Source organism: Pyxicephalus adspersus, chromosome 1 (assembly GCF_032062135.1).
Source record: "Pyxicephalus adspersus chromosome 1, UCB_Pads_2.0, whole genome shotgun sequence".
In the NCBI taxonomy this organism is placed as follows: Eukaryota; Metazoa; Chordata; class Amphibia; order Anura; family Pyxicephalidae; genus Pyxicephalus; species Pyxicephalus adspersus.
This window is the reverse complement of record NC_092858.1, coordinates 48,459,894-48,486,603: the sequence shown is the minus strand read 5'-3', so window position 1 is coordinate 48,486,603 and position 26,710 is coordinate 48,459,894. Positions and strand designations below refer to the sequence as shown.

The following is a 26,710-nucleotide window of genomic DNA, read 5'->3' as shown; positions in this document are numbered from 1 at the left end:
ATCCCTGAGTCACCTGTGCCTCCTGTTGCTTTCAGTGTATCCTGTGTTCCCTGTGCCCGCAGTGGCCCCTGTGTCACTGGTGTCTGTCTCCTGGATCCCTGGCAATTGACCCCTGGCGTGTGACCTGACTTCTCTTGCTTGCTGCCTGCCTTGACCCCGGTCTTCCTCGACTATACTTCTGCTTTTTGATTTGGTACCGTGTTTTGCCCACCTCGGTGTGCCCAAGGACCACAACCTGGCAGTAACCAGTCTTTCTGTACGTGACAGTTTACAGTACCATCTATATGCAAATGACACTCAAATCTATCTTGTCCACCCCTGACTTGTCTCTCTCAGTCCTGGGCAAGATTTCATGCTGCTTGTAACCCATCTAATTATGGATGGCTGACAGGTTTCTAAAACTCAACTGGATAAAACACAACTTATCATATTCCCCCCTCACATTCCAAAATTTCCCCTGAAATGTCTAACTGTTAATAACAATGTTACTTGTCCCTCCCCTCAGGCACGTTATCTTGGAGTCACCTTCTATTCTGCCCTTTTATTTATCCCTCATATTCAAAACATTTCCAGGTCCTTTTACATTCACCTGCCCAACAGCCCTGAAATGCGACCCTTTCTATCCCCAGAGACCACCAAACTCCTTGTACAGGCTCTTATCATCTCTTGTTTGGACTAATGTAACATCCTCCTCTCTGGTATTCAACTAACCCGACTCTCTCCTCTACAATCTACTATGAATGCTGTAGCTAGACTCATCCATCCTTCCCTCCGCTCCTCTTCTGCTGCATCTCTTTGTAGTTCTCTTCATTGGCTTCCATTTCACCTTAGAATCAAATTCAAGCGCATGTGCTTTGCCTTCAAATCCCTCCACAGCTCTTGTCCCACTTACCTTTCTGACCTGGTAGAAAATATACTCCTCTAGCCGCACACAGGTTTTGTTTTGATGGTTAAAAAAAGAAAAAAAAGAAAAAATATCTAAAAACTCCAAAACTGCAGGCAGTTTCCAATGCCTATGAAAACCAGACATTTTTGCCTGAAAACAATCCTAGTAGTCATTACAACACACATTATGCTGGAATGTTTCACTGTTGTCGCCATAAGTAAATATGCCTTAAGAAATGTCATGCATAAATTTCTTTGTTGAAAGGATGTATACAAAAATGTTAGAAGGACTAAGATGTAGGGTTTTCAATTTCTTTAAATTTCAATACAAAAAACAAGTATTGAGATGCATATGTTACTAGAAAAATGCATTCTCCTAATAAAAAAAGTACTAGGCAAGGCAACAGAATAGGCAACTTGTATTTACCCCCCTATCACTTCTTTGCCAACAGAGCAGAGTAAAGAAGAACAGTAGTTACAGGTGTTTGGACAGGGGAATACTTGACACTGCCCCTAACATACTTTAGTGTTTGTTGTCTGAGTATCCAATGGCTATTTTCAAGAAATCTCAGTGGCTTGTGTGCAAAAAAGTTGTAACAACTTCAGCTAATATACTGTTAACATGTTAGTTTGTCAACTATAAGAAAGCTACAGGTTCACTATATACAAAACATGTAATCAAAAACACTTACTGTAGCTCTGAGGTACCAGTTCAGGGTTTTTTGGGGCTTTTATTGTATATGATATATCACCGATGTTAATAATGTCACCTAAGGAAATAAAGAAGTAAAACATTTCAAAATATATACTTTTTTGTGCGTTAATCTCTAACACCATTACTTCTGAATAAACGACTTACAAACCAAACTAAAATAATCATAGCTCAAAGGAAACATACTTCACTTTAAAAGAGCAAAGCAACAAGTTTGCACTAATCCAATCCTTTGCTGCAGGATATATATTTCCTTTAATCCCCTACCCCACTATTCACTTGCCATAAACAAAGAAAATACCTGGTACTCAATAGGACTCTATAGGAGAATGTGACTCACTATCTCACTGCATGGGGCCAATTAATAAGCACAAGAGTTATCACCTTAGGGGGGTCCACAATCTTAAAGTAACACTTGTGAGACTCCTCAGATAATCGGAAAAACACTAGACTTTGGGAGTTACCAGTTTTGCAAGGAGGAAATAAGTTAATATTTCTTGAAGAGGAACTGAATGCGTAAATTGGTGCCCCAAAAAAAGACTGGGAAAAGGACTGATCACCAATATTGCCAGTGGTCTTCCTGCAACTGATCTTTTCCCATTTACCAACTTAACCACCTGGGCGTTACACTGAGGTCTAGATTTCTGTTCCAAAAGCGTTACAGTTTTTCATGAAATTTTTTTTTTTAAATTGTAGACCTGTAACTTACAGAAATATGTCCGAACAGGGTTCTAGTAGATATCATGAATATAAAAAATGTTTGAAACACACAATCATGTAAAAAAAAAATTACTTTTAATAAAATTAAATAAAAGACACAAAAAATCAGCTTAAACAAGAATACATAAATAAATGAAAAATACTGAAAATGCGATAATTCGGTATACTGTATAGTAATATATTTTTCTAAAACACCTCCCTAGTGTCCGTCACATACCTATAGACAAAACCACATAAATATATTTTCTATTATTTTGTATTGGATTGGATGCAGGACTTCAATCCAATTCAATTCAATCCAATACAAAATGAGAACAAAATTCAAACTCTCATTTTGTATTGGAATGAATACAAACTCCTGTATCCAATCCAATACAAAATGAGAGTTTGAATTTACCAATTACATACTTTGTATTTATTTTGAAATATTTTGTATTGGATTGGATACAGGAGTTTGTATTCAATCCAATACAAAATGTGTTTGAATGAGTTTCAGTTTGAATTTCCCGCACACGTGCCGACGTCATCGTACGCACCCACGTACACGCACGGAGGGAGAAGAAGCCGGCCGGCTTCTTCTTCCCGGAGAGGACACCCGACGCTGGAGGACGACGCTGGAACACCACGATGGATGATCGCAGCGGGACCAGGTAAGTGATCGATAAACCCAAACTTTTCTCACTGTATTTTCATACAGTGAGAAAAGTTCGGGTTTATCGATAATTGTAACTTTTTGAAGCCCGTACCAAGGTCGGGCTTATCGCTCAGGTGGTTAACATGCCTTGTTGTGTACTGTGCCTTTATGAAGTGGTGGTCATCTTAGTAGAGGCTTTACTATGAAATGCTAGAGAATCCAAGGAGGAGAACAGTTAGCAGGTCAATACTGACAGTACTGACATCACCAAATCTGTTCTAAATCTCCTGTGACTAGTAGTAGTATGAGGTAGCAGTGTCTTAAGCTACGTACACACTTCCAATTATTATCGTTGTTAAACGAACGACGAACGATCCTGCACGATATCTGCGAACGATCGTATAGCACCGATCCTGCACATACAGATAACGACACGATCGTTCGTAGATATTGTACACACAATAGATACGATCGTTTGAGCGATACAGGGAGTGACGTGCACGACAGGAAGTGAACGAACGTTCGTTCGTCACGCATGCTCAGACCATGGACGATCAACGAACGATCGTACACACGAACGATGGTCAACGATCGACGTCCAATCCGATCCGCCGGTTCGGTCGTTCTTTTCCACCGACTTTCCTCGTTCGTCGGCGTCGTTGGTTACTTTTTTTACGAACGATTTTTGCCCAATCGATCGTTTGTCGTTCGTTCGTCGTTCATTTTGAACGATAAAAATTGGAAGTGTGTACGCAGCTTTAGATCTGTGCTGTTATCAGGCTGCAGGCACAGGAATGCCTGTCACAATAAGATATACTTTTTACGTTTACGTTTTATTGTTTTGCAAGTCTAGATGGGTGGAAATAGGCAATAATACTTACTTCAACTCAAGCTTGCACAGGTTGTCCGGTTTAGAGCATGATCCAATCCAGGTGACTGAAAACCAAATTTATTGTTGTTTTTTTTCTAGACTTTGCAAAATGATTAAAATGTAACAATTAAACCATTCAGTGAGCTTTACACCAGGATGCCCTTCGCATAAATATTTTGGGCAGACACCAAAAATATAAACAATACAATGAATATTTAGCAAATTACATTATAGGATGTAATTTAGTAAAGAGATTAGAAAAATTACACATATAGGCTGCATAAAATTCAGTCTATCTCCCTAAACCAGAATAAGATCAAGCCTTCAGACATATAACATTCATGTACAATTTAGTTATTACATCTCTGCTTTTAAATATATCCTGAAATAGTTTACATATAGAGCCCTTGTAATTGGAGGCATGTGACCTATTTTACTTCCTTACATATTTAATTGCTTAATCTGTGAAACACTCACAGCTGTAACTCAAGTTTGTTTTATTTTTAGAAGGATCACATTTCTTTCTTCATATCAAATTGGAATAATTGTTTAAAGAGGCCTAATTGGAAATGAGAAATGAGAATTTACAATAAGATAGACAATCTTCCTAATGGTTTCCAACCTTAGTAGCAAGTATTTTATTACTTCATTAAAACTATTTAGAGTCATGACAATTAATAAATAGTTACTGTTGTTATACCTATAATTTTGTATTATATAACCCCCTATACACCTTGCAAATGTGTCAGATATATAAATTATTATGCTAATACAGCAGTAGTTTGTTGGAAATATTGTGTAGCAATTCTGGCTTAGGTTATTTGTAAAAGAAATATGGAGGTTAAATAAATAAACAGATAAAGCAAATGTCCATCCATGCAGATAAGCCTTTGTTATAGAGTGCTAGTATGTTTAGTGGCAACATGAAACTTGCTTTGGTACAGATAAACTATTAGAATGGCTTTGGATCTCAGTGACAAACATAACTGTAAGAAAATGACATCATCATCAAAACAAAAAATAAATATGTGAAACCCCACTGCCATGTTATCCTTTCACCAGTGTAAAATTGAGCTTCACAAACATCTCATGAATGCAGCAAATACGCGAATCATACATTTATTCTTTGATAAATGATCATGTGCACCTTCAAAGGATATTCCAAAGAACATTGCAGTGCTATTCCAAAAAGCATGTAATCAGGGATGTTATCTCTGCATTTTGTTACACCTGAACACCTAGTAACTTAACCTAGATTGTCAGTTGCCTCCTTTGCACCTGTTTCCCTGGCTATCCTGACCACTGGCTTGTTTCTGACATGGTGATTGCCTGCTGATTTGGTACCTTGCTCTACAGCTGTTTGCTCGGATGTGCTTAAGAGCCGAAACCTGGGGGCCGTAGGCAGTATCATCACTTTGCAGGGTACTCTGGTAAACAGCAGAGACTTTCTAGCCACATCTTTCTTAAGCTACAGTACTAGGCACCAGTTGCCTAGACAACAAGCCTGTCTTCAGCAGATTTTGACCCATTAGGTAACAGTATATAGGACATGCTGCATAAGCTGTTGGATATGGGGGGTGGATATACTAGTTTTAGCACTATGTATTCTGTTGCACACAATATTGTCATTAATATCCCTTTATTGCTCTCCCTTTACAACAAATCACTGGCCCAATTTTTTGTTCCATCTTTCCAAACAAATCAAAAATAAGAAATCCTGCTTCTGTGATAGGAAACAAGATTAGGCTGCGAGAAGTGTAAAAATTCAGTTTTCTGTCAATGTCAGTACTAAATGGCCACCTTACCTTTACCAGCAACTGGATAAAATGGCAAGGGGGACAGGAGAACAAGAAAATATGGCAAGGGAGTGGGGAGAAATAAACTGAACTTATATCATGACCATATACTGTAGCCTAATAAAATCAAAAGAGTTAAACTGTGAGAGAGCTTTGCAAATTAATAAGGCAGGCAGAGGACAAAGACTGATCAACAGTATTAAATCTCCCTACAGGTGTCCTTTCCTGACTTGCATGACTTGTTCTGCGCCATGTATTTTTGTGGAGGCAGCCATCTTGGCAGAGGCATCCAGCAAGGAGATCAGTTTGAAGCACAGTAATGAGATCAACAAATCTCATTCTAAATCACCTGACACTAGCAGCCAGAGGAAGTCTGGCCTCGGATCTCACACTACAGATGCACAGCTATGAGGCTACAAGAATGCCTAGGCGCCATCATATACCAGGAAGCACAATGTTCCCTACAACATAGCAATCTTCACTTGCGTTCATATCGACTTGAATTAACCAATGCACTCATAGACACTTTTTCTAAATGTAGAAAATCGTGTAAGTTCAATTTACTGTAAATCATCATGACAAATCATGTTATATATTTACATGTAAACTACTGCCAGGTAAAATAATAACTAAGTACACATGTAAAACTTTTATTTTGTAACAAGTTTCCTTCAAAAAAAAATAATGTCAATCATCAACTCTTGTGATACAACTTTACCACCATATATTATGGTTAAATAGGATAAAACTTTAACTCTTTGATTCTCTTTCCTACCCATGAGATAACCCAAGTGCCTAGCTGGTATTCCTTCCTTTTATCCTAAGGAATAGGATTCTTCTATACCAATTCTGATTTTACCTTTTAGGTTTGCATGTAAAAAAATTTTGCAAAATTCACCTAAAGAGCATGTCCAGGCATTACTAAATTAACCTCTCCTCAAACCCTTTTTTCACATAGCTTTCTATTTACTTACTCACAAGAAAGGGATTCTTCACTGTAAGGTCTGTGAAAATGTGGAATCGGCTCCCTCAGGAAGTAGTTTTAGCAACTACTATAGATTGCTTTAAGAAAAAGCTGGATGTTTTTCTAGAAGCACAGATTATAACTGGGTATTGAGGATTTAAAGTAAAGATAGCAGAGTCTGATGATCCGGGGAACATCCAATTGCCTCATGAATTTAGAAAGGATTTATTTCCCGTTGAAGCAAAGAACTGCTTGGAGTTTTTCTTTTACACTTCTTTACACTTCTTTTTATACTCTGAATGATGTTTTTAGGCAGTTTCTAGCTCATCTGTGAGATCGGACCAGACAGGTTAGCTGTACCCCACTCAACATGCATGAAAGAGCTCTGGGCTTCTGTGGATGACTGGTTGTCTTTCTTTGGACAACATTTGTTGTCCAAACCACTGCATACCAGGAATAAGCCACAAGACTTGCTGCTTTGGAGATACTATGATTCAGTTATCTTGCCTAAATTTGGCTTTTATCAAAGCTTTTTATAGCCATATCTTTGCCCATTTTACTGCTTCAAACACATCACCTGACTGATCTGACTGTTAACTTGCTGTCCTACATACCACCCTCTCTCCCCGAAAGCTACTATTGTGAAGTGAAAATCACAATACTCCTTTGACCTTGGTGTACATTCTAAGCAACAATAAATGACAAATAAATGACAAAAAAGTTACATTTCAACATGGTGTGCCAACAAGCATTCTTTTGGATTAAACATACCTTTGTCAAACTGGCAACTCTATTTCTCGTATCCTAGTTTTCCTAGTCACTGAATTGGTCGGATTATGCAGATCAAAAAATGAATTCCAGATATGCATTCTGGTTTTAGGTCTGTGACTTATAAAGCACTGAAGCCATTATATTATATTATAAGATATTAGATCAGCATGACAATCGGGTACTTAGTATATTAGGAAGTAAAAGTCAACAATGGCAGACACTATACTTTTATACATGCTTCTTAAGACTGGCTTCAAATCTTTACATTGATTTCTTGGTAGTTTAGGTATGTATGATTACACTATGAAATTGAAACACAAATTTATATTTCCATCACAGGTATATTAACTGTGGTGGGTGCATAAGCAGACCTGCCCAGACCAATGTAGGGATTTCAAATAATTCTCCAGTATTCACCAGTAGGGAAACTTTGTAGTATTCTTGCTGAGACTTACCTTTCAGACTTAAAGTAAACTTTAAGGCCCCCTTTATATGTGTGGTGTGTTGCTTTACTGATTGGTAATATGTACTGCATTAGGTAGCCCCTTAATTTCATATGAGCTGGCAACTTAATAATTTAAATATACAGTTATTTAAATAAATACACCTACAACATTTCCATTTCTGGTCATCCAGCCTTGAGATTTACACACCTCTGGTAAACATCACAGCCAATCTGGTGACCTGATTTTTTTTCTGCTGCAGTTAATTATCACAGCCTGGGCACACTTCTTCCTCCGAGCTTGTGACTGGACAGTGAATGAGAACTGGTATGCTTGAAGGGCTGATTTCTGCTTTTACTAGCATTGGTTCCTTGAGTATCTTCTACCTTTTCTAGTCCACATAATGCAGATACCAAAGCACATTCAGTTATTGATTTTAATTTAAAATGCATTTAACTGTTTTTATTGTGTACATAACTACATTAATTGATATTGTTTTTATAGCTGATATTTTCATGAGGTGCATCTCAAAACCTTGTATGTATGTTAGATAATGAACATATACGGCTACCCACTGTTACAAATACACAGTACATTTTTGTTTTTTTTGTAATATTTTGATTACTATGTTAAAAACTGACTGTAAAACGTATGGAGCAATAATGACATATTGCCATAGATGGCATAAGAACACTTCATCAAAAGGCTTTTTCTGAACCAGAATCCTTTTCACAAGGTTAGATAACAGCAGTTTTTCTAATGACGTATTGAAAAAACTAAGCTCAGCTCTTAAAAAAAGAGTTAGGTCCATAAATATTTGGACAGAGACAATTATTTTCTAATTTTGGTTCTGTACATTACCACAATTAATTTTAAATGTAACAACTCAGATGCACATGAACTGCAGACTTTCAGCTTTAATTCAGTGGGTTGAACAAATAGATTGCATAAAAATGTGGGGAACTAAAGACTTTTTTTACACAATCACTTCATTTCAGGGGCTCAAAAGTAACTGGACACTTGACTCAAAGGCTATTTCATGGACTGATGTGGGCAATTCCTTTGTTATGTAATTATGAATTAAGCAAATAAAAGACCTGGAGTTGATTTGAGGGGGGGTGCTTGTCTGTGGAAGATTTTGCTGTCAGCAGACAACATGCGCTCAAAAGAGCTCTCCATGGAGCTGAAAAAAGCCATCCTTAAACTGCAAAAAATAAAAAAAATCAGAAAAAAAATTCTCTCTGTCCAAATATTTATGGACCTAACTGAAATTCATTTAGAGTGAAATTATCCCTAACTGGAACACACACACAAAATATGACCTTGCAAAAGTATCTGATACTTAAGCTACGTACACACGTCAGATTTTTATCGCCCGATAATCGGCATCGGCCAATTATCGGGCGAAAATCTGCCGTGTGTACAGTCCCGTTCATGCATCGTGCACTCCCTTGTCGTTGGAAAGGATCGTGAAAGATCCTTTCCAACGTCAAAAATTGGCAGTGTGTACGCAGCTTTAGGGTTCTTGCAGTCTAGACCAGTGGTCGCCAACCTTTTCAGTCCCGCGAAGCACTAAAATTACCGGTTCTTGACCGCGCATGCGCAGGAAGCAAGGTGTCAATCAGAGGGGGCGAAACCTCCCCACTAGTGACCTCATCATGTCATAACCCCGCCCACTCTCCCACTGCAGATCTGAGCCTGCAACGGAAGAGTGGGCGGGGTGTGTCCAGGGACACAGCCCGCCCACTTCACTGAGCCTGGGATTTGTACGGGGGACATGCTCCACGACTCTGACCGGTACGCCCCGACAGTGGGGTCCTTCTGACCCCACTTGGGGGGCCACCAAAATTTTCTCGCAGACCACCGGTTGGCGACCGCTGGTCTAGACCATGCCATTAGCCATTTCAGGGTGCAAAGCAAACTGCAGCTATGCACCTAGAAGCAGCAAACAGCTCTACAGGTCAATGTGTTTGCAGTTTTGTTCTTTCTTCAGAGAAGGTAAAGCAACTGTGTGGCTACATGTTGCTTTCAGGAACCATGCCGGAATCCAACCACAATGCAAACACATGCCAAAAATAGGTTGTCAACCTAATAGGAGTGGTTGGGAACCCAGTTGAGGATGCAGTAAACTGCTGCAGTTTACTGAAAGAAGTCTTAATCCACAACTAACAAAGATGTTTTGGTCAGGAGCTAAACTTTAAAACAATCACAAGCCAGGCATGTTAAGCCAGGTTAATAAATACTTTGTGGTGTCAGGCCTGCTGAGCCAGTATTTGGTAACTGTACCTGTAGATGTTGTGTGGCCCTTCAGCAAGACGGGTTGAGGAATGATACCCCGATAGTTTAATAACTGGTTGAACAGACATCTCACCCTTCGCAAGGAGGAAGCTGGGAGTGTCCCAGTGGATGGCAGACGAAGTAGGGACTGCATGGGACACAAATCTAGGTACAATGAAAAACAAAAGCTTTTCAGACTAGTCAAAATACTTTAGAGATTTATTATTTATTGCAATCTGCATATTGCATAATGATTTTTTTATTGACATACATTTGTTTACTATCAACAGGACATTTTAACACACAGGTGTTAAAAGTTTATTTTTTATACTGTGGCTTTTGTAAGGTGCTACATAATATCCGCACTATACATATAAAGGTTAATAATAAGAATATGCCTTTTAAGCTCTGAATTGTTTATTTGTACATTCAACTTCCTACATCTGGTCTCATATACAGTACATATATATATATGAGAATAGCTGTCTAACACATGTATATATGCATCAGTAGATGTATATTGTATGGCTGTGCCTTAAACTTTATTTTAGTAATATGAATTTAACAAGAATCTGGTTATCTGCATCAGAAATTAAAACAAGTTGGAGCAGACACACCAGTAGATAATTTGATGCTGAGTATTTGTAAAAAATAGTATTTCAGATCTTAGCATCACATAACATTTAGATAACATTTTTTCACCTCTTATGAACCCTTTAAATAATTTTCAGATCTTGGAGAACCCCTGCTAAATTTTTTTGGGGGTTAGTGGGGATAAAACCTTTTAAATTGGTGGTCAGTAGAAGAAATTCCCCCATGCAGCAGGTTCTATAATATCTCATTAATAGAAAGCTAAAAACATCATTAGAATCACGCTACTGGCTCTACCATGTAGTTTTGGCCCCAAAACTATGCAGACATTATCAAACTGAAGAACCCTTAACAACCCCCCCAGGCTTCCTGCTGGAGAATGGCTTTAGGTTATACTCTTTAAAGCTGAAATAAATAAATAAATGTGTATAGGGCAGCATGGTGGCTTGGTGGCTAGCACTCTGGCCTTTGCAGCACAGGGTCCCAGGTTCAAATCTCAGCAAGGACACTATCTGCATGGAGTTTGCAGGTTCTCCCTGTGTTTGTGTGGGTTTCCTTATGGGTACTCCGGTTTCCTCCCACATCCCAAAATTTAGGTTAATTGGCTCCCCCCAAAATTGACCTTAGACTGTGGTAATGACATATGACTATAGTAGGGTGAATAGATTGTGAGCCTCTTTGAGTGACAGCTAGTGGCATGACTGGGGACTTTGTACAGCGCTGTGTGTAAATACTGTATATTACTATTGATAAAAGGCAGCAGTTTTAGTAGAGAAGAAATTTCTATTTCTGTCTAGTCCTCAGGTTCATAAAGTGTGGTCAGTCATCATGGAGCAGTTAGCGACGTGACTTTTCTCTGTACACATTATGTAATTCAGAAGGGTCACCTCCCTGCCCCCAGTATGTGACTGGGTAAGACCATCAGCAGATTATTGGGCTCAGCAGACAATAGTGACGATATATAACAAATCTTTATTAAATATACCATTGTATTAATCAGCGTTATATCTGCCTGCAGTTCAGGAGGAGTAACAATAAGAATGGTCTGACCCTCTAAAGTACAGACCGCAGTCACAGCTCCTGGTGCGGACACAGCTTGTCACCCCACATGTATCAGTAATACAAGTCAGTGTATCCATTATCATTACATCCCTCCCCAGCAACTACTTCTCACTCTGTCACTTCCCGACTCCTCCGCGACCCCAGATGTTGTGTCACAGGCTCAAAGGCTACGGGGGAAGGTAAAAAGTAAGGCACAAAGTCCGCCCGGAAACTCTTCCCTCTCTCAAGTGTTCAAGCAATGTCAATGAACAGAGCCGGGTGACAGCAGAGCCTGCGCAACCATACAAAGAGGAAGGCTCAATGAAGCCATGTGACACAGAACACGTGATGTCACGGGGTCACGTGAGTGCTCAATACTATGCGTTGAGAATGTTTACAGTGTGTAGATGGCTCGCAGAACTGATACCGGATTTCAAGTGCAATGTGTCCAGGTCTGACAAGAATCATGTTCGACTGCATTACCACAAGTTAAATCTTTCTGCACGCCTCTCTTCCATGAAACATCCTCAGGAACTAAACCTTTCCTGTGTTTGATTTTACTTCCTGAGCCTGCCAGAAAAAAAGTATTTTCATGCACTTCCTCTTACAGTGACAACACTAGTACACAGTGATTTACCGCTGGAGCAGCATTGTCATTTTATCATGCTAAGAATATTTGGTGCTACTATAGTGTGATTCCTACTATGGTGTGTCTATAGAGAATGCTGTACAATTCAGCTTTCCTCTCCTAGCGACAAATACCAATTCCGAGCAGACTTCCCGACAGTAATTGAAGCAGTCACAGTATTTGTGGATCTAGCAGTAGGCTTTGGCACTTCTTCCATTGGCATTCGGATGCTCCAGAGGTAATCTAGCTCTAAAATTTCACAGAGCTTCATATTATAGTGAAGTCAAATCAGTGTAATGGAAATTTTTTTCCCCCTTTCTTACTGAATAAACAGACTGGCAACCCTTTCTTTTGCACCTCCATACTGGCACATTATGTCCGCAGACCTTCATGTTCGTCACCATCACTGGGCCATAGCACTTGCAGTAAGAATTTTCCTCAACCAGGAGCCATGTTGAAGGAGATGTATGACCACGTTTCTTCACTTTGCACCACTTCAGTATAAAACTCTCGTAACATATTTTGCGTAAGGGTATGCTTGTTTCTACTTGTAACGGCTAATCTTAATGGGAATTTTATTGAAATGGAAGGTGTTATTTTTTTTAAATGGGAATCTTCATGAAATAGAAAAAATTTAGTAGGGGCAGTTGCTATGATGCTATAATGGTTACTAAGGTAAACAAAGAAGTTTCTGGAGTAGTAGGCTATAAATAAAATGTGGGGTAGGAACAAAAAATGATCCAAGGTCCATATTGCAGCCATTAGATCCCCAAACCATAATCCATAACCCCAGGTACACATTTCAACAATTAAACTCTTGTGTTAGAATCTATAACCCCCAGGTACACATGCCAGCCATAAATCCCCCATGCATGACCCGCTGGACACATTTTATAATACTGGGAGGCTCTAAAAGCCAGCATCAGGAGCAACCTTAAAAAAAACTTGCATGGGGGGGGGGACTGTGCATGTGCGTGGACGGGTAAGACACTCTTCGGTGGGGGGTCCAGAGGGGAGCTGCTGCAGCACGACTCAGAGGACACCACGTCTGTCTGCCTGACTGTGCAGGCTAACAAGGGACACAGGAGCACAGCAGCATCCCCCCTCAGGAGGGGGGCTGCTTCTAGCAGTGGCAGGCTCTGAGATTTTATTGTTTCTATCTATGTGTTTTTTATGTATTGTGTTCTTTTTTCCCAATAAAATAAAAAATAAAGAATGTTAAAAAAAAAAAAAAAAAAACTTGCATCTACACTTACAAAACCTCAGTCCCAAGTAGTAGACCCTAACCTGAGAGAATATCGGGGTCTACTAGCACATCACAAACAGTCCCTGCATCTAAATCTATGCCCCCATATAGAGCAGTTGAGAACGGAAATCAGGGCAGCACAGAAAAGTCTCTCCACTGGGCAGGTCATAGGTATATCACATGGTCCGACAAACCGGGCAAACTTTTGGTTAACAAGCTGAACTCTTTCCCCAAAACCTATGCCCTAAAATCACAATTCATACTGGCAGATGTACAGTACACAAAACCCAAGCTAATTTTGACAGAGTTTGGAGAATTCTATTGCAAATTCCATGAATCTAACTCCTCATTCTCCCCAAAAGCAGAAGTGGAGTTTTTTGGCTCCCTACGCCTCCCCAAACTTAAGGCAGCACACAAGCAGCAATTAGGGGAACCATTCACGTTCTTTCTTTTATAATAGTTTATTTGTTGAACCCAATATTTGTTACAAAAAACAGAAACATTGCTCAGAGGAAATAGGCATTTTGTCTTCACATTAGGATTAGGTAAATTGATAGTTGGAATCAGATTAACACGGGCAAAACAATTTTCTTTAACACAAAGAGAAGGCATAAAATAATCCTTTTGATTTAGCTAGTTCCATGACCAGACAATATACTAGAAGAAAACAGTTATAAAAAAAACTGTTGTCGTTTATCATTTGAAAAAAAGCAGTGGAACAAATCAAGTCACTAAAATAAACAGATGATCTCCAAAGAGGAGCAGTTGAAAACAAGTGCTTCAAAAGACGGAAAATCAATGAGACATGTGCATCGTTATTTGTCTGTAATCCCAAATTCAGAGCTCATTAGTGCTGGAAATTGTATGCATAATTCATAAGTAGGTATCAGAAAATATACTTAAATTGATGGAAAAAAGCTTTGATTTTTTTTTTTTTGCCATTGAATATTTTTACAGTTGTTGTAGTAGATTATACATGGGCAAATTGTGTTTCTCCCGTTGATGTGGGATCTGAAGCTTTTCTGATGATATTTCTATGAGTTTATTTTGAGTAAAGGTAACTAACATGCAGTCACAACTGTAGCCTAATAACATATTGCACCCCAAAGCACTGTCATTGTGTTTCCCATTTAACTACAGCTAGCCTGAAGTCCTGCAGAGCTACTGGCTCCACCACCTGGCCCACTTAACCCTAACCAGCTGTAGCAGCAAGCACCCCTCAAGCGCTTACCCCTTCCTCAGCACTATGTTATACAAAACTTAAACTTAGTCCTTACTTTTACCTGATAGGGGTATCACTTCACGAAAAAAAATAAAGAGGAACTGCTTTTTTTCGATTTTCTAGGCCCAGTTGCACTTGTTTACACACAATTAAGGTCTGAGAATTTTAAAAGGCCATATTGGGCAGTATCTTAGTGAGTTGGAAGATGCAGTAGCCATTAACGCTACAAGTTCTGTTTAATTATTTATTGTCAGTGGCTGGACAAATACATCCTTTGTACATGAACTTGAAGTGGTGGTTTATCTGATACAACATGGGTGTATAGAAGAAGAATTAGTAAGTTAGCTTGTGCACACACCCCTCTAGCACCTGATAAAAGAGTGCTGTTAGGTTTGGATGGTGGTTGGAGTCTAGCACTGAGATTGTGGCTTTAGAGGCTTAGTCCAGAAATAGCTCACATCAAATGTAAGTACCGGTACCTACAACAGTTCAAAATAATGTGGAACTTCTGTTGTGTGCCTATGGTATCTTGGAAACCTTTTGTTGAACTTTACAACAAAAAAAAAGAATACTCTTATAAATGTTTGTGTGTATGTGTATATATATAAAAAATTGAATGTATGTACCGTATTTTTCGGACTATAAGACGCTCCGGCCTATAAGACGCACCCAATTTTAAAGGAGAAAAACCTAGAAAAAAAAGATTCTGAACAAAATACTAAAAAATCACTCTGTGTCAATGTATCGCCTTCTAATCACTCTGTGTCAATGTATCGCCTTCTAATCACTCTGTGTCAATGTATCCCCTTCTAATCACTCTGACACAGAGTGATCAGAAGGGGATACATTGACACAGAGTGATTAGAAGGGGATACATTGACACAATGTATCCCCTTCTGATCACCCTGTGCCAAAAAATCATACTCACCCGATACCACGATCCCGCGATGCTGTGGGCTTCTTCTTCTCCTCGCTCTCCTCCTGGCTGCAGCGCGTGTCTCCTCCTCCTCTGAGCGAGGAGAAGCCGACACGCATACCCCAGCGATCCCATAAGCAGGCTGATCCAGCCTGCTTATGAGATCGCGGGGGCACGGGTGTCGGCTTCTCCTGGCTCTCCTCCTGGCTGCAGCGCGTCTCCTCCTCTGAGAGAGGAGAAGCCGACACGCATGCCCCCGCGATCCCATAAGCAGGCTGATCCAGCCTGCTTATGAGATCGCGGGGGCACGGGTGTCGGCTTCTCCTCGCTCAGAGGAGGAGGAGACACGCGCTGCAGCCGGGAGGAGAGCGAGGAGAAGAAGCACGCAGCATCGCGGGATCGCGGTATCGGATGAGTATGATTTTTTTTAATTATATTTAACATGTATTCGGTGTATAAGACGCACCCACTTTCCCCCCCCCAGTTTTGGGGAAGAAAAAGTGCGTCTTATAGTCCGAAAAATACGGTATGTGTGTATGTATTTGTGTATGTTCCACCGTCACTCGAAAATGCATTGAGACATTTCATCCCAACTTGCTAGACATACAACTCAGACTCATGTGAATGTACCACTGATCTTTGTACAGCACTGTGCTATATGTCAGAGCTATTTTTGGTGAACTTGCTATGTTCCACCATCACTCGGAAACACAACGAGACAAATAAACCAAACTTGCTAGACATAGGACTGAGACACTTGTGAGTGCACCACTCATCTTTGTACAGTGCTGTGCTATATGTCAGAGTTATATTTGGATGTATGTATGTGTGTATGTGATCACTAGGAAACACAAGGAGACATTTCAACCAAACTTGCTATGTTTCACCAACACATGGAAAAGCATGGAGACATTTCAACCAAACTGCTAGACATATGACACCGCTGATCTGTATATGTCAGAGGTATATAAATGTATATTATTAGTGTGTGACTCTGGGGGGACATTAAAGTGTCCGCTCCTCTGTAAAGAGACTGATGGGTCCAGCTCAGTGTTTCATTGTACAGCACAGTATGGTATGTGTCAGAGCTATATAAATCTATATATATATAAAAAATGGTTGCATGTATGTATGTATGTATGTATGTGTGTATGTTCCACCATCACTCAAAAAGGCATGGAGATATTTCAACTAAACTTGCTATACATATAACTGAGAGTCATGACTAGGGTAGTGCGGATCTCCTCCCAGCACTCACTTCCCCCCCCCATTATACATCCTAATCTTACCATCAACCCTTTCCTACCCCCCTTTACTTGCCAACCTCTCCCTTCTTCCCATAAACCCCATCAAACACACAAACACTTTATTGGACCTAAATTTGTCTGGCAAGCAACAATAACAAGTAACAATAATTACCATATAACATTTGCATAAATTAACCATAAATAACGTTAATAACTATAAATATCTAAAAAAAACTCTTGAATACTTAACAACTTGTAGTAAACCCCAAATAGATATAAAATTGTTAACACCCCCAACCAATACAAACTATCTTTCTTTCTTTAGATATCTCCCCAAACCAAATTTAAACCCCCACTTAACTAGGCTGCAGGTCTTGGAAGGTAAAGTTAGCCTCCAGTTGCAGTAACTGCAACCCATCATTAACAACGTACTGGCCCCTAGGTCCAGCACCGCCTCAGGGGCCCACACCAGAACCAACTTAAGGGGGCACCCCCACCATCACGGATGCCCCCTCACCCCACAATTACCACAGGGCACTTACCTTCCACCAGATTCCAACTGCCACAGCACACAAGGGTGACCCCTTACCCTTGAGCGTCCCTCCACACACGAAGAACCCGCTGAACACCATCCTGCAGACCTGAAAACCATAGATCCATACCTATAGCATTTAAATGTACTCCATACCAATGCAAATAGCGCCACGTCTCCTCCTCAAGGACCCTGTGGCACACAACAACTCCACCATTCCTAGCCACTAACCTACCCACTTCTTAATTCTAGCCCTGTTAATCTTTTCCACCGACCTCACATTCATCCACATTGTTCTCCCCACTATATCCGACCACACCATTCATCATTCCAAGAAACTCCACCTGCAGCCTCAGGAAAACCAACTGTACATCCCTTATAAGTCCCTTAATGGCTCAGTTACCCAGATCATTACCTCCTGCGTGTATTACCAACACATTGCGAGGCCTATCCAGCGCTGCAAATGTTCTGACTTCTGGTACCACCTGACTTCTTAGCATTCAAGAAATCCCAATCCACCGAACCGTAGCTTATGACCTGGGAACTTCCAACTGGCGGGCCATCCACCTAAACCTCCGCCCTCCGTGCACCCCACCACACATATGAATGTCCAAGGATCCACAGCAAACCAGTTTCACCACCTAAAACACAAAACAATAAACAATGCCAGTCCCAAAACACTAACACCAGTGCCCCCCCAGGATCCCCCAACGCATCAAATCAGATGAGGCCTCACATACACCTGGAAACATTTTGATTCCCAACGCCCAATTTTCCTAATCACCTCCTCTCCCACTCTCCACCTGGCTGCTTCTGTGGCCGCCCAAATCCTAAAAGAATGTGATGAGTAATCCTTACTATGCACCCCAAAACTCCCCAAACACTGCCAGAAAACCGCCACAAACTGAAAATGGGAAAAAAATTGCCCTTACTCATGAACCAATACAGGGCCCTCCCCTCTCGGTCTAACCCTCATAAAGTCCTCTAAGGTTGTCACTGGGCAGACTCCATACCCCCCCAACCAAAACAACTGAACCACAAACCCCCTCCCCACTTGATCTGTTTTTGACTTTCTAATCCCCAAACTCACCTTGTCCGGATAGAAAACGTCCTCAAAATCCCCTCTGGTCAGTTCCTAGCTGGGCTAACCAACTCCCTGATCCTCATAGCACTAAAAAATGCAGTGACAAATGCTGCCCTAAACAGCAACCTTTCACAAGTGCCAAAACAGACTGACTCCAATTCGCCCAACAAGTCCTTCAATAACTCAAATGATTCAGGTCTCCAACTGTCCTTCACTTTTCTACCTTTACGATACCGCTTGGGAGCCTGCTTACCGTAAAAAACTTTGGTCACATCCTGCATCCCCCTTAAAACCAAAAGCCAACCCGTAAAAACTTTGGTCACATCCTGCATCCCCCTTAAAACCAAAAGCCATCCCCGCCATAAACCTTTTTACCGCCGCCACTGAGGCCCCCTCAGAAAGCTTTTTTGCCAACAAACAGAAAACCCGCTGCAGCTGATTACAACCACAATCCAGTCCTACCTGAGTTTGCCATGTTTCCCATTCACGCCACACAGCCTCGTACGCCCCACACGTCAGCTCACTCACCGACCTTCTAATGAACCTTCTGATAAACCCCTTGCAATCCCCAGACTCTCCAGACACTGGTAACCGCATTGCTCTGCCTCCCGTGCCAACACAGGGAAACCTATCCCACTGCAAACGAGACAAAGCGTCAGCAACAACATTAGAAACCTCTGGAATATGGCGCGCAAATATAAGAATTATTATACTGCATACATGCCTTAACAAGTACACTGCCGGCCCCAACAACACGGAAAAACTATTTATGGCCTGTACCACCACAAAAGAACCAGACCTTTTTGTTGGCCAATTCCCTCCCCCACAATTCCACTGACAACACTCATTGGAAACAACTCAAGCAAAATTAAGTTTTTAACCGAACCGTCTTTCACCCAAACCTGCGGCCACACCCCCGCACACCAATTATCCACAAAGTACGCACTAAAACCAGACCCGCCAGCCGCATCCATGAACAACTCCAAGTCAACAGCATCCGGCTCCTCCAACCACACAGCTTTTCCATTAAACCCCCTAGCGGTATTCCCGAGTGTGACTCAGGGTGGGAAAAATTGCAAAAAGCGGTAACCCCGAGTCACACTCGGGGTAACTTTGGGGGACCCCCTTACCTTATCCCCACTCTCCAGCGGCGATCTCACGATCCCGCTGTGATGGCGGGGCGCTTCTCCGTCGGGGGGCGTGGCCGGGCGGGATATTTAAAAGAGGATTACCGAGTAATCTGCTTTTAAATACCGCCCAGGTCCCCACTACCTCGTTGCACGCATCTGCAGTTACATGCGATGCACCATGCAAGAATTCTGCTTGGTGCATCGCATCTAACTGCAGATGCGATCACCAATAGTAAATCCAGAGAGTGATGCCAGCGGAGATTTCCTACCGCTTTTCCCTCATCATGAAGTACCTGCACTTTGCAAACAATGAAGAATTTGATGAAACTACCCATCCTGCACCAAAACTCAAGAAAATTTGGGAAGTTTCTCAAATGATTCTAAAAAATTTCCAGCAAACCTATGTGCCAGAAAGAGATGTCTCAGCACTGACGAAAGTCTAATGGCTTACAAGGGGAGGCTCAGCTGGGTGCTGTACATTGCGTCAAAGAGGGCACGATTTGGCGTGAAGACCTATATGCTGTGTGAATCTTCATCTGGCTACATCTGGAATACGGTGCTATACACTGGAAAAGGGACACAGTTTAATCCCAGATACAGCCATTATGGATTGGCCACATCTTCAGTGCTATCTCTCATAGAGCCATTGCTAGGTCAGGGCTATTGTGTCACAACTGACAATTTCTACACCTCTCCTGAGCTTTATGAGTTCCTTCTGCGACACAGAACAGATGCGTATGGAACCGTTAGGGCTAACCGGCGCAACCTGCCAGCACTGTTTGCAGAAGGGAAGCTGAAGACAGGAGAAATTGTTGCCTGGCAGAAAGGAAAGATGATGGCCCTGAGATGGCGTGACACAAAAGATGTGTGCCTGATGAGTACTGTCCATGATGCCTCCACTGTTCTGGTACACACAAAACGTGGGAAAGAAGTGATGAAGCCACAGGTGGTGATTGACTACAACAACACCATTAGAGGTGTCGACAGAGCTGACCAAGCCATGACATTCTACCCAGCGATGAGGAAACAGCAAAGGAAGTACTACAAAAATATTTTCAGGCATCTAGTTGAGCAGTGCCTATGGAATGCCTACGTTCTATACAAAAAAAAAGTCGGAGGCCTGTGAATCATTCAGACTTCATTTTGCAAGTTTCCGAATCCATAGTCAAGAACCACCAAACATCATCAGTGGCTATGAATAGACCTGGACGTCGTGGTTCCACCATTGTCAACCCAGAATGCCTGACCGGTCGTCACTTCGTTGAATACATCCCACCAACCCCGAAAAAGGCGGCACCTACAAGGATGTGCGTGGTTTGCTGCTCAAAGACCGATGACAGAGGAAGAAAGAAAAGCAAGGAAACCAGGTTCTACTGTCCTAACTGTGATGTTGGGCTTTGTGCAGCACCCTGCTTCAAAATCTACCACACCCGGGATGTCTACTAAAAAAGTAAATATATTTTTTCTCTAAAATCTGCATAAAATTTCTATTATTATTTATCAATATTATTGCTCCCTTGTTTGGAAAATTTCAGTAAAAAAATTTTTGATAAAAATTTTTTTTTGATAAATTACATTGTTTTGGGCTAATATTTCATTATTTTTTAAAATAATGATTAAAAATTATGTATTATTTTATAATTTATGATTCTAATATAATAAATATAATAATTATACCCGGGAGTTAATCCTAAGAATTACAGGCCCACAATAGTTTCTTACAAAAAAAAATTACAAAAATTTCTACGCAAAAAAAATAGGATCACTTTTTGCATCAAAAAATGACAGAATTAGAACGCTAGGGGGGTTAAACCTCTCCAAAAACTTGTCCAGGCCCTCAACTCCACCCATACCCCTCCATTCAGCCGAACAAAATGGGACGGTGCCTTAACCCCCACCGTAGTAGCAGCTAAACAACGACAGAAAATTCTCTCCATGCGTATCACCCTGCAGGCAAAGTTGAGTTTGCCCAAAAGCGACTGTACCTCCTGGAGACTACCGCCACTGCTCAAACTAGGCACAGGAGATAGAGCAACCCATGGGAAGGCATCTATCCCAAAAGAAATCCCCCTCCCACTTACATCCCAACAACCTAACACATTCGCCTCAATGTCTGCTTTAGCCAACAAAGCTCCTGCCCCATACCTCCGTACCCACTTAATGGCTGCGTCAAATGAGGTATAGGCCACCGCACACTCTGGGTTGATAACATCATCATTTACCGATTTCCCCCCGGCAAATGATGTATCATCCTAAATTTTCCCACCTCCTTCTTGGAGACCAGGCCTGAAGGGGACACCACCAACCCCACCACTGGCGGCAATGAAAAGGGGTCAATCATCCTGCCCAAATTTACCTCCTTAGCCAATTTTTCTTTCACCACCTCAGGAAATCTCAGCGCTGACTTCAAATTCCGATGTTCCCTCTTCAATCCTGTCACTGCGCTAGGAATCTGGAAACCCACTGTAAATCCCTCCCTAAGGACCCTAGCCGCCGTCCTGTTTGGATACCTATCTAAAAAGGGGAGCATCCTAGTGACCCCCACTGGAGTCTCCCCCTTTTCCACCACCATCCCCGGCTCTCTTGGGCCTTGTTTAAAGCACCTCGCCAACCCGTGACTACCCCCACAACCATATTACTCAGACTCATGTGGGTGCACCACTGATCTTTGTACAGCTCTGTGGTATATGTCAGAGGAATATTTGCATGTATGGACAGTATGTATGTATATATGTGTGTATGTATTGCTCAGTGACAGTGTGCCTTTTGCTTATATTTTTACATGGACTTTATTTGGACTCTTTTACAAATTTTTGGCATGTAATAATGCCTTTGAGAAAACGTCAGGCAATTGGCCGAGTGCAATCAAAGGCAAAAAAATGAAACACCTTACACAGGAAAATCACTATAGCTTTATTTGATTCCTTTTCCTGTATAATATAAGATTGCAATAAATAAATACCCGGGCAACGCCGGGTAATAGGCTAGTATATATAAAATTGGATGTATGTATGTATGTATGTGTGTGTATGTGTGTAGAGTAACACCACTACCTGTGTTCCATGCCTGTGTTTCCTTCATGCTGAGACTTGCTCTGGTGTTTGAGCTGGCGTGGGTGTGTCTCTCTTAAATCTATGAGGTAACACATACACGCCCTCTGTTTTCTACAGCCTATGGCTGAATCTCTGCAGGTATTTAAAGGCACCCCCTACTACAGGAAGTTGCCTGAGCAATCTCAAGGTTTTACCCTGTGTAACCCCCAGTGCTAAGGTGTTTGCTTTCCTGTGTACCGGACCTTGTTTCTTACCCTTGGACTTTGCCTGTTTGCCGCCTGACCCTGACTTCGGATTACGCTTTTGGACTTTGTCTGATTGCCATCACCTTCTTGGCCACGCAAGCCCCTTGGTGCTTGCACCGGGTATTCTGACTCCTGTGGTCAGCTGACACTGGCCTGGGGATTGCTCTGGAGTGGCAGCTGGCAGCTACCCTGCAGCACAAGCCTATCCTACCATCAGAGGCTCTAGTGAAGACCTGGTAGCGGCTTAGTTACGCCCCTCTGGAGCATACCCAGTCAGTGGCACAGTGGGTCCACACCCGCTTGCATAACAACTACATCTAGAACTTCAGAGAGAGTACAACAGCGTGAGACCCGAGTACAGGAAATGAGAGAAAGAGCTACTACATCTAGAGCTTCAGAAAGAGTACAACAGCGTGACACCCGAGTACAGGAAATGAGAGAAAGAGCTACTACATCTAGAGCTTCAGGGACAGTACAACAGCATGAGACCCGACTACAGGATAAGAGAGATGGAGCTACTACACCTAGAGCTTCCGAGACGGTACAACAGCGTGAGACCCGAGTACACGAAATGAGAGAAAGAGCCAGATGATCAAGAACTGCACAACATTTTAGCTTAGCATTGGAAAGATTCCACTATATTCCACATAAAGACTATTTGCAGCATGCAAGTGTTAACATCGGAAAAATGGAAATGATTTGTAGCTACTGTCAAGCCAAGAAGTTTAAATCTAAGTCTCCTGGTATTTGCTGCAAAAAAGGGAAACTCAAACTCTGCCAGCTGGAAACACCACTACAAGAACTTTGGAAATACACATAAGCAAATACCCCAGAATCAAACCTTTTTTTTAATACCATCAGAAAATACAACTCATGTTTCCAGATGACTTCATTCGGCCCCACTTAAGTTATTCAACAGCCTGGATTTCCATCCACGGTGTAAGGGCAAATTTACCATAAAGCTGGATTGTTACTTCCACTGCCAGATCAACCATCAAAATTTTTATTTTATTGAAAACGAACTAAAAGGAACTGACCAGAGGTGCACCTACATCTCAGGAACAACATTTTAAATTGTCCTAAAGTTACAAAGGATGTTTCATGAGCACAATATTCTTATTAAAACATTTAAAACAGCATTGGAACATACTGTGTGTGTGTGTGTGTGTGTGTGTGTGTGTGTGTATATATATATATATATATATAGATATATATATATATATATTGCTGCTATTCTCTTCTTCCTATTGGTTGCTTCAATTCACAAATTACCTAGATCCTGGTTACTGTCTGCCTGCTGCCCACTCTAACCTTTCCAGTAGCTCAACTTTGCCTGTTGACCAAATAGCAATATCAGGTTGGAGGACACAGAAAAAGTCACACAGCCAGGCAAGGTATCAGGATTTGAGAGAATTAAAGGGATGTGGAAGGAGTTTGGCAGTTAGGAGGCACCCCCCCACCCTAGAATAAGGCTAGGTTGCTGCACAGGAGCAAAACAGAGATAAGCAGGTAAGAATTTGTTGGCAAATCTTTCAAATGTTTTGTTTTCTTCCTAAATAAAACTATCCCAACAGATTTATACTCATGAATGCAGGAGAATTTGGCCAGTTAAATGTACCAATAGCCAAAAGTTATGTTGTGAAGTTTATTGTAATACCTTAAGACATTATAGAAAAATCACACAACATTCTGATTGCCATTTTCAGTATCTCCAGTACTTGATATCTAGATTTTTGTGTGTGTCTGAACTGTGGAAATCATGTATTAAATAAAATGTTTATGTTCTCCTCTTAAGCATAATTATCTATCAATGTTTAGTTGGATTCTGTTTAGTCCCATTCTTCAGATATTCCCAGCTCCTGCTTGCAGAGTTTGATGCCAATCACAGGCAGGAAATTGGAATATGCAGGACATACAATTATCTTATATTTTGAAAAAGATATTTAGAATTCAGGTACATTTTAAATATAGATTATTGTCTTCAGAAAGCAAATGCCATGTAAAGATTTTGTAAATATGAGGTAAATGTCAGATTTTCTAGTTTTAGATAGGACAGAACTATAAAATATATGACAGTAAGTGTTGCTGAATGTTGCCTGAATAGTTGAACATGGGAAACTTCCTAACGTGTTTTATTAATGTGGTAAAAGATGCCTCTATAAATATTACATTAACTGCTTCATACCTTTTCCCTTATGTGTCTACCTCCACTCATCTACTAATTCCTTTTCTTACAGCCCATCCTATTCAGGGGCACAAAAGGCATCAATACAATTTCCAATTTTAGATCTACATCGATATGCTGTGAACAGTTGAAATGGCCACATATAGAAACCAAAATTATCATTACAGTACATTAAAACAAGGGATACGGTTAAAAAAGTTTAAATATAAAAAAAAGTATTAGACTGTTTTTAATATCCTATGTTGATGTTACCCGAGATTGGTTTGTCTCCTTCTGTTTGGCTGAGGGTAATCACAAGAAGATTTTAAAATTGTCCTGCTGTAGTTAAAAATAGAAACACAGCTCTCACTGAAATACTATAGATATCTATATGTATCATATGTTATTGTCCCTTGTAGGCTTACAATTTTGTAAGAGTTTATTCAGAATTTAAGCTAAATTAAGTAAAGATATTTTTCAGTTCTAGTGTTATAATGCTTAATGCTCTTCTTCTGTGCCAGCGCATATTGGCTATGGGGTTGACAGGTTGATAAAGGCTATTCACTTAGCAATGTGAATTATCACTCTTCAAAGGGCAATTCATTGGGCTTATTGAATAGATGAAACTCTGCTGACTTTATCTATCAAACATTTGTCATAGGCAAAAAAAATGTTTTTCATATTTTTCTGATATGATTGGATAGTCTTTGCAAAGTGAATTTTCACTCCAGTCCACTAAAGTATTCTAATAACTAAGTAATTGACATATTGCAAAGTAGAGTAGGGAAAGGCTAGAGAAGGTCACTTTGATGCAGTTGTCCAGCTATAAAAGGTACTGTAATATGTAAAACAAGAATCCCTGTTTAATGTTGGTTTGCTCAAAATTAAATCAAACAGTTACTAGTTGGTGATTTAACAGTTAAATACAATAGATTCTTTATTCTTTATGGATCAGAATAATGAGTTGAGAATATATGAACCAGAGAAAGCACCCAATGCCAGGCAGGTGTGAATAAGCACTTAGGTGGAAAGTTTCTAGGTTAGATTTAGTATTGGAGCTAGGAAGGATGGACTGTTATTTGGTCTTTTTGTCCTTTATTTATATTTTTTATATTAGCAAAAAATGTATAACATAATTGAAAGTGTAGAAACAGCAGTAGTAGTACCAGCTGTAAATGTGCAGGCTGCATGGTGGCTCAGTAGCTAGCACTCTCTCCTTTGCAGTGCTAGGGTCAAAGGTTTTAAATTATGGCCTGGGTACTCTTTGCATAGAGTTTGTATAATCTCACAATATCCCAATATCTGAACAAGATCCTCCCTCCCCCCCCCCCCCCCCCCCCCCCCCCCCCCCCCCCCCCCACCCCCGCATTCCAAAAACAATAGGTTAATTGACCTTTGGGAGTGCTAATGATACATGAATATGGGAGGGACATCACCACCTAAATAGTGTTTATCACTTTATGTGGATTCCAGAAAAAATAGATTTCATCATGAAAATGAAAGCAGTTGATCTGGTAGTAATGTTTTCATTTAGGATG

General features: G+C 40.8%; 1 protein-coding gene and 1 long non-coding RNA gene across 2 annotated transcripts in view; one reads left to right on the top strand and one right to left on the bottom strand.

Moving 5' to 3' along the window:
• Positions 1–11,976, bottom strand: part of VWA8 (von Willebrand factor A domain containing 8) — a 197,537-nt gene extending 185,561 nt beyond the window's left edge. Inside the window, exons 1-3 of the mRNA XM_072410304.1 lie at positions 11,839–11,976; positions 10,083–10,238; positions 1,578–1,655 (exon numbers count right to left, since the gene is read on the bottom strand). Coding sequence (XP_072266405.1) covers positions 1,578–1,655; positions 10,083–10,227 — 223 coding nt within the window. The 5' untranslated portion in view covers positions 10,228–10,238; positions 11,839–11,976. The remainder of the gene's footprint in view (positions 1–1,577; positions 1,656–10,082; positions 10,239–11,838) is intronic.
• Positions 11,977–12,081: 105 nt separating this feature from the next.
• On the top strand, positions 12,082–12,852 carry LOC140321732 (uncharacterized). Its single transcript, XR_011919008.1, has 2 exons — positions 12,082–12,571; positions 12,668–12,852. It is a non-coding gene; the product is annotated as an uncharacterized lncRNA (long non-coding RNA).
• Positions 12,853–26,710: the final 13,858 nt, after the last annotated feature.